Below are 9,280 nucleotides of genomic sequence, written 5' to 3'. Positions count from 1 at the left end.
TTTAGATATAAAAATGTGTACCTATATATTATATATACACATAGACACACATATATCTGTATTTATTATATATGTATACATATAGGTTTCCACTTCTATCTTTGATCTTCTCTGAAACCTCACTTCTTAACTTGCGGGATTCTTTTCCAGATCATAGAATTATTTGTTATTTTTACTTAGGCGATTTCCACGATTAAAATTCCATGTCTCCCCAGGTTTCCGTGAATCAGCAGTGCCCCAGAAAGCGTTTCCCTTCCTGAGACTCCAGGGAAGTCTTGGAACACAAAGAACTTGAAGAGGGAGCCTGGCCAAATAGAGATTTTTGAGCCTTTGTAAGCTTGCTAAAGCAGATTATTAGTACAAACAAAATCAAAGTCTGTGTGTTCCTAAAAGCAGCATTTTCATGTAAGTCCAAGGAGCTCACTTTAGTTTTATTTGCTTTGGCTAAAGAAATGAAAAGCTTTGTTTTAACCACGTGGGCATTATTTTGCAAGGGGATCATAACAAATTGTTCTAATCTTTAATTTCACTAAAGAGTTACTACAGTGATTTGATGTAACTTTTTCAATGGAAAATTAACAACTAAATCTTTTCTAACGTCATTGTTTTCTAGACATGAATCAGAAGCTTCCTAGGTATTTTTGTAACATTTGTAACACAATGCATTCTGATTCTGTTATTCAGATTCAGTGCTTTCTTCAAAAGAATGACGCTTTATGACTTTGTCAGCAATTTAATAGATTTTTGTCTTCTTAAAAGAATAGAACTAAGAAATATCAAGATTTAAAGCATAAATACCTTGGAACACTCAGAAGAGCAACATGGGAGAAACTGAGAAAAGAATTGAAACTCATAGAATAAGATGTCTTTCCAAGTTGAAGGTATGGACTGGCTTTGTGTGGATATATGTATATGTACCATATATATATTTTTAAACTGAGACCTTGTAAAGTTGCTTATATCTTCGTGTATTAATCTAATAATAATGTCATACTACCTGATATATTGATAAGTTCTTGCTTTAATGAAGTTGGTTTGTAACTGAGGGTGTGTGTAAATAGGATTATTGATTCAGGCAATTTAATCAGAAATAGTTTTGAGGGATTTAAATGGAAGACAGGATCTTAAACACTTTCAAGCACACATTATATTACAGTAGGATTTAATTTCCTGGATCAAAGGCCAATTTAATGTTTACCCTTCTGGGGCTTCTAAGTCAGAGGAGTATGGAGGTCTCTCCTGGAAAATGGTTCATTGCACAGAAATGCTTTGTTGATCTGTATTCAGTGATGCCCTCACAATGACCCACTAAAACAAATGTTTACTTCAAGCTTTGGCATCATACCAATCATTCTCTATAAGAAAAATGCCCATTTTTGTTAGCTGTTTCTGGTATTCTTGACTATTTCAGAGCAAATTCTTTTTGCATAGCCTCAAAGCTCTTTTGCCTTCAAACAAAATTTAAATTTATTTTAAACCAAGGAATCTGGATAATTGTCTTGATTCCACAGCTAGTGCCTGCAAGTGGTTTCCAAACTATGACACTGCCACCAGTTTCCTTCCTATCAAAAGTTTGTTTTCTCTTTATACATGTGTAGGAAAGATCTACACATGTACCGGAAAGGGGAGAATCATGATATAGAGCTAGAAAATTACTTTTGCCTGAAATGCTCTGTTAATTATATATTTTAAAAATCCCCTTAAATTATTCCTAATTCTCATGTCCATCTCCTAACATTGAGGGGTTAAAAATAAGGACTGAGGCCCAGGCTATCTAGGTTTATGTCGAGTTCAACTACTGACTTGCTGTGTGACCTCGGAGAGGTTGCTTAACGTCCTTGTGACTCAGTATTCTCATCTGAAAGGGGTAACAACAGTACTCATCTCATAGAATGTTTTTCTTTTTACATCCTTCAAACAATGACTGGAATATTGTAAACATTCAATAAATATTAGCTATTATTATTAATAGCATTTGTGGATAAAGGTCAAGTATTATTTATAAACAATTGGTCCTTAATTTTTTCTGACTGGAGTTTGGCAGGACTAGATATTGATCTGAAATGAGATAGCAAAATACTGCAAGCACAAGTTTATCAGGTAAAAGTAAGAGACAATCGCTTCATAATTAGCCGGGTTTCTCTGTTTCTCTGACCTTAGACATATGCTCATTAAGCAACATTTTTAGAAGATATCAAAGGACTGTCTTCAACAAATTTGCTTCAAACTCTGGGGCATTATTAAAAGCTGATAGGACTAGCTTTATAAATATAGAGGTTATTTTGCACTAGACATGAGTCACAATGGCCACTGGTTGCTTTCACTCTATGAAGAAAACCATACAGGTTAGGAAGCCCATCTAAATGTTTCAGGAAAAGCACTGGGGTCATGATTTACCTAGTTTCCTCTCTTAAAATGTTAAATAAAAGAAATTATTCTCTCAAACATGATTTGTACTTTATTTGATAGGTCTTGCTTGCTTTTAAATATAAAATCTGAATTATAAAACCATGTGAAAATTGTTTACTCTCAACAATGTGCTCTGAAAAGATTTACAGTGTGATGAGAGACAGAATTTCTACAACTGGTATTTAATATAAAAGGATAAATAGCTAGAGATATAGCTATGCTATCTTGGCAGCTATATAACGATATGAATTTTGACTCATATTGAGCTTGATATTTAAATATCCCAGGTCTTTTTCACATACATTTCTATTCAGATTTCCCCAAGCTAATTGGTGCAGATAACTTTTGGTTTAGGTGTATTTAATCCTATTGAATTTCATCTTATATTCAGCTTACTTTCAGCAGTGACTACTTCTTCAAGATGTTTTTGAATACTGATTCTGTCATTCATTCAATAAACTTGTACTGGATGCCTACTGTTTGTGAGGCATTTACTAGACCCCGAAGATACGAAGGTAAATAATATATGGATCCTATCATTGAGTTGCTCACAGTATAGTGAGGGAGGAGGTTATAGGCATCCAAACACATAAATAACGTGCACTGTGGGGAATTCCCTGGCAGTCCAGTGATTAGGACTCTGGGCTTCTACTTCAGGGGCAAGGGTTCAATCCCTGGTCAGGGAACTAAGATCCCGCATGTCACATGGCATGGCCAAACAGATAAATAAATAAAGTCCTTTAAAAAAAATAAAGTGCACTGTGCTGAGGGCTGTAATAGAGGCAGGCACACAGCAGGGTGGGGAGATAGGGAGTGAGTGGTCAAGGCTACCTCGGAAGTAGAAAGACAAGGAAGACTCCACAATAGAAATAATGATAGAGTTGAGTTTTAAATATTGAGCATATATTTATCAGATTCACAAGGTGAAGAAAATCATTGCAAGTGGAGGACCACCTGTAAAAGAGATGTAAAGTGGCATGGTGAATTAAAAGAACTATAAATAGAACATTATGTTTAGGGACATGCAGCGAGAGATCATAACAAGGTATATGCGAGGTTTTATTTGCCATCTAAGAAGTAGGGATTTTTGTTTATGGGAAGCCACTAAAAAGTTTCAAGAAGTGGAATCACATGCTAAATATGCATTTTATTCATTTGTTTGACAAATATTTATTAAGCTCCAAATTAGTGGTGGCAGGAGGTGGAAGGGAGATTGGAGGTGGGAAAGACTAGAGGAGACTAAAAAATGATTGCAGTTGTCTAAGATAAACTTTGTAAACATTTGAGAGATTTCAGCATCTGGGTGGTGGTTAAAGCCATGGGAATAAGTGAGATTTCCTAGGGAGAGCGTATATAGCAAAAAGTGGAGGGTATGAGACAAAAGCCTGAGAAGAGAAGACTGGATAGAAAGAGTCTAGAGATAGGTGGAGATACAAGTATACATGGGGGGAGGGGAGGGAATTTCAGGAAGAAATGAATGATTAATGATCTTAAATGACTCCGAGATATCAACTTAGCTGAGGACTGAGAAGTACCTATTGGATTTGGAAATCAGGAAGTTGTTTATGACCTTTTATAGAGTAGCTTCAAGAGAGGCTAGACTGTAGTAGACTGAAGGGTGAGTGGAAGGTTCGTGTAGGCAATGAATCTAGACTATTCTTCCAAACAGCTTGATGGTAGCTGGAGCTACCATCAGGGATGGGGGAAGATTTTTAGGACAGAAATGTCTTGGATATATTTATAAGTTAGTGGGGAGAGAGGCAGTAAATAGTATGAGGATGAAAGTAGAGGAGGGGGTCAACAATTGATGAATCAGGATCTCAGCAATGGGAAGAATGGATTCCAGAGCATGGCTGGAGGGAGTTCCTTATACAGGAGGAGGGATACATCCTTTTAAGATGGGAGGGAAATTGGAGGGGTAGGGAGGGATAAATTTGAAGGTGAAGTTGCTGAGATCATTTGCTGGTCAAGAAGAGCATGGGGCTGAGTTGGAGACTGGCAGAAAGAAAAGATTGTGAATAATCTTGAAGGGAGTGTACAAAGTGCAGTATAAATTGTGGGGTTGGTTCAAGATTGAGAAATTGGAAGATGGAGGGGTGAGGATTTTAGGGATATGAGTGTACTGGCTGGAGAGTAAATCGAATGGTCTCTCAGGATGGAAGTGTCATCAGGAAATGGAAAAGCCCTATGGCATAGGATTGGAGACTACCAGTCAGGTTGATATAAATATATTTATCTATAATTTGTTGATTTTGAAGCATTAATCTACCTGACTTTGCTCCTATTTCAAATCCCTTACTAAGACCTAAATCTTTTCACTTCCAATTTAATAAAACTATCAAAAATTTAACTTTTTAGTAAAACCATACTAGTTTCTGCTGATCACAATGGTTCTATCTGTTAAATTGTCCTTGAGTTTTTTGTTACAGACGGTGTCAGCCTGACTACTGTCTGGAATTATATCAATACCTAGGAAGTGTGATTCAATATGCGGAAATTTATTGTACTGTATTCATATTTGTTTATCATAGCAAGTACCTGTTTATCATAGCAAGTTTAGAAACGTTTTGTATGGTTTATAATTAAAATATTGCTTTAAATAAATTAACTGGCAATGAGTAGCAATAGAATGTTGTATAAATTGCATATTACTTTGTTCAAGAGAGAACTTAAGCAACTTTGCTACAGAAATAATGTCTTTGTGTAACGTCACATTCCTTTTTAAAAATTAACATACACGTATTCTTTTGTACTACAGAGAGTGTTGCAATGCTGAAGATCAATTTAAATCATTTGCTACATGTTATTTAGAATGATTACTTGCTTCTGTGTATGTATAAGACGTACCCATAAAATAATGAGGCTACAAATGACCTACACAATTCAGTATCACTAATCAATTAGTCCCACTTTGGATTTTCAAAGAGAGAACATAGTATGGAAGACCAGAAGAAGAGATCACTTTAAAAGCTTCTTCCAAATACAAGAGTTACTTGAGGTGGAGACAATCAGTCTTTTGGTAGAAGATATTTTGTCAAAGGGTGGCAAATGTACAATTTAAAAATAAATTTTTCATATGTTTTCTTGAACTTTTTTTCTCCCTAGATGTTTCTGTTGGCAATAACATGTGCGTATGTATCCAAAACACTATCCGGATCTTATATGAATTCCATGCTCACACAAATAGAGAGACAATTCAACATCCCAACGTCTCTAGTTGGATTTATTAATGGAAGCTTTGAGATTGGTAATGAATTATTTTTCCATTACTTCTTTTTATACATTATTTTATCCAGGGAGCTAGTCTGAATTTTACTCTCCTTATTTTCCGCTTTGTACCATTTAGCTGACTGAATGTATTTTCTAAAATGACTTAAATAGCCTAGCTCACTTTCCAATATGTTGAGAAACAATTCATTTTAATATTATCCCTGAATAACACTTAAACATCGTCACATATCCCATCATGGGATTTTTTATTCTAATAGTTAAAATTTTTTTACTCTAATAGTTCTTTGGTTAGCTAGCATGAGTAGCATAGTGTTTAGAGTACTAATATTTAATCTATTATTTGATAACCCTTAGGGCTTTATTTTCATGTTTAGAAGATATCATGGGAAACAAAGGAATCTGTTTTAAAAAAAAAAAGCAAATATTTTTCTTCTCCTACTGTTTCTCGGAGGTTGACAATTCTCCTTTCTAAGTGCAGAGCCTATTCTTAGGCTCTGATTTTTGTGGCTGACTGGGAAGATGTGAGGACAGAGAGAAAGAATGAGGAAGGGAAAGATTTCTCCTGTGAACAAACCCGCATAGAAATACAAATGTCACTCCTTTTGTAATGGCTTTTACTTCCTTCGAGATGAAAGTTGCCTTTAATATTTTTAATCAGTATCTGAAAGAAAAATTAGGATGGGATAGAGGCAAAACTGAAGCAGGTGATGCTTGATCTTGTCTCCTAGTGCTCGGCTCTCTCAGACCTCATTCTGTGCTACCCGTTTGCTGGCTATGGAGATACTGGCTATGCAGTCAGAAGTCACTCCTTGTACAGTCCCTGTGTAAACTCAGCTCACAGTCTAATGGAGGGCATAGGTGCAAAATAATTTAACTGAATGCAGTAAGTTTGGTGACATAGGTATATGCAATGTCCTATAGGAACACAGAGGAGGGACACAACCTCACTTAAGGAAGATAGGCTCTCGAAGTAAAAGTTTTCCGGGTGACGAAACAGGGTTAGATAAGTGTGAAGGGAATTCCAATAGAAGAAGAAGCGTAATGTTGAAACAGCATGGTAGCTTGTGTAGGGAGCAACAACGTTCAGCCCAGTGTTATGGACTGGCCACGCTTCAGGTGGCAATTCCTAGAATATAGGTCTGGAGAAATGGGCAGGGGTGAGAAATGGACAATTGGAGAGCTTCGTGTGTGTGTGCTATGGAACTTACCTTTTATCCTCTAGGTAATGGAGAGTCACTAAGAGATTGGCAGAGGTTATTAACATTTCTGTGTCAAGGATCTCTTTGGCAATCTGATGCCATGTAATCTCAGAATAATGTAATTGCGTAAAATAAAAACCATAAGGGTAAAAAGGAAGTCAATTATACTGAAATAAAATTATCAAAATATTAAAAGCAGCTTATATAATAATACTTGTACTTCTTACCATCACATTAAATAACAATATCTACACTAATTTTGAAGCCATCATCGGTGTCAATAATATTTTGAAGTGTCTGCAACAACTGTAATGTCATATGCAAATACCTGTAACTTCTGTTGGTGATAATTGATGACAAAATCGTACATACTGTTAATACTAATGTAGTTTGTGTCTACTTTCACAGTCAAAGGAAATACTAATATTAAGTTACTGAAAATAAAGATGTAATTTTTTTTCTCACTCAAGTTCATGGAACACCTGATTTCTATCCATGGACTCCTTTGGGGTTTATAGACAGCAGGTCAAGAACCTCTGTTAAAAGACATTGTGAAACAGAGCCTTCCCTCAGGACAGGGGTTGTGCCCTATTCATTTATTATTTCATGCATCCCTAGCACCAAACCCAGTATTTCAGATATTTATTATACAATAAATGCTGGATAGTCAATGATTGGGTGAGGCTGTTAATTTAGACTTTGTTCATACTAATTGAAATATTCATTTTTCACATCAATTTTTTCTAGGAAATCTTTTGTTGATTATATTTGTGAGTTATTTTGGAACTAAACTGCACAGACCTATAATGATTGGTGTCGGATGTGTGGTTATGGGCCTAGGGTGTTTCTTACAATCACTACCTCATTTCCTCATGGACCGGTAAGTACTGCAGTCTCTGATGACTTTTTCAGGGGCAACTTTCAGCTGCAGGAAATAAGCTTGGATTTCTTTCTAGGAACAATGCCCCTAAAGACACAGAGCACTGTAATAGAAACTGCAAGGTTCACATTCTGTTCCACCCGCCTGTTTTGTGCTCTTGGCTGCCTGGCTTCCACTCACATGTCCATTTATGAAATAGAGATTTGGGACAACTCTTTTATGGAGTTGAGTTTGATGAAAAGATTCTTAGGACCTGGCAAGATTTGGGATTGCTCCTTTCTAGGGACTATTTAGACACTTCTAATTACAGTTGAGTTTCTGTTTAATTATGGGTCACCAAAGGATAGACCAGTCTGAAGGTTGATTTTCATTTTAAATTTTTATCAAAGTAATATGTGTGCAAAATTGTGAAAAGTAAAATTATATTGAAAAAAGCATTGTCCTCCACCCCTTCAACATTGCTCATGTTACTCCTCTCCAGAGGCAACCACTCCTGACTCTTTTAGCTCTTTCTTCTTCTATTTGCTTCCATATTTCTAAGTAAATGTTTATCCTTTTAGTTTTTGATACTTCAGTGTTATGTAATATACATATTGACTTCCTACTATAAAATCATGCTCACTATTCCCTGTGTGTGACTATGTAAATATTTTTCATATTTCAGTTGAACCATGCTGTTATTTTCCCTTTCTTCTATTGCTTTTTATTTTCCCTGGATTTAATAATTGCCTCATTTTATGTTTGATTCATTTTCTTTTTATTTCTCACGAATCATCACCAAATTCTTTACCGGTAGGACAACGTCTTCTCAATATATTCATACATATCAGAGGGTTTCATTTTTGTCTTTGAGATACCTCTCCTGTCATTATCAATTTTCCATCTGCAATCTGAACTGGGAACTCTCCAGGCCTGCCGCATGGCTGCTTCCTTGAAATTTTCACTCACCATTCTCCTTGGGAATTTGTCCTGCCTCTTTCTTCCATTCAGTTACTCACTTCCTGGGTAGTAATATCTTCTCCTTTCCTTTTCATTCTTACTTTTTTTGTGGAAAATGTCATCTAATAGGTTTCTGAGAAAGTGTGCAAGGAAAGTAATAATTTTAAGATCTTAAACATCAGGAAATATTCCTATTCTACTCCCATACCTGGTGACAGTTTGGCTGGTATAAAATTCTGGTTTGAAGTTTTTTCCCTAGGGATTTTGAAGACATCATTTCCAATACTTTCTAGTTTCCAGTGTTAACTCTTGAGAATCCTATACCATTCTAACCCCTGTGACCAGTTTCTTTTCTCTAGGAGCTGTTGGGATTTTCCTTTAAACTCCAGAATTTGAATTCATGATAATCATGTTGGTATAAATGATTTTCCTTTATCGTGCTAGGTGCCTTCAATCTGGACATTTGTAAAAGTTGCTTGTATTGTTTCTTTGATAATATCCCCCCTTCTTCCACCCCTCTACTTTCTCTTTCTAGAACTTCTACTTGTTCTTGAATATTGTTACATCCTGAGTTAAGCTTATAGTTTTCTCATCTTTCCTCTCCAATTTTCTATCTCTTTAC

At 35.8% G+C, this 9,280-nt stretch overlaps 1 protein-coding gene across 2 annotated transcripts in view; it reads left to right on the top strand.

Moving 5' to 3' along the window:
* Window positions 1–539: 539 nt before the first annotated feature.
* The window catches only part of SLCO1A2 (solute carrier organic anion transporter family member 1A2), a 47,652-nt gene continuing 38,911 nt past the window's right edge, over window positions 540–9,280 (top strand). The window contains exons 1-4 of one of the 2 annotated variants that reach the window (XM_036867139.1): window positions 540–635; window positions 765–881; window positions 5,515–5,656; window positions 7,587–7,719. In XM_036867139.1, the coding sequence (XP_036723034.1) occupies window positions 822–881; window positions 5,515–5,656; window positions 7,587–7,719 (335 nt within the window). In that variant the 5' untranslated portion in view covers window positions 540–635; window positions 765–821. Of the gene's footprint in view, window positions 636–759; window positions 882–5,514; window positions 5,657–7,586; window positions 7,720–9,280 lie in introns of both variants that reach the window. The other variant, XM_036867138.1, reaches the window with a different exon arrangement.

Source organism: Balaenoptera musculus, chromosome 10, assembly GCF_009873245.2.
Source record: "Balaenoptera musculus isolate JJ_BM4_2016_0621 chromosome 10, mBalMus1.pri.v3, whole genome shotgun sequence".
NCBI lineage: Eukaryota > Metazoa > Chordata > Mammalia > Artiodactyla > Balaenopteridae > Balaenoptera > Balaenoptera musculus.
The sequence above is the reverse complement of the archived record's forward strand: the minus strand, read 5'-3'. Positions and strand labels throughout refer to the sequence as shown.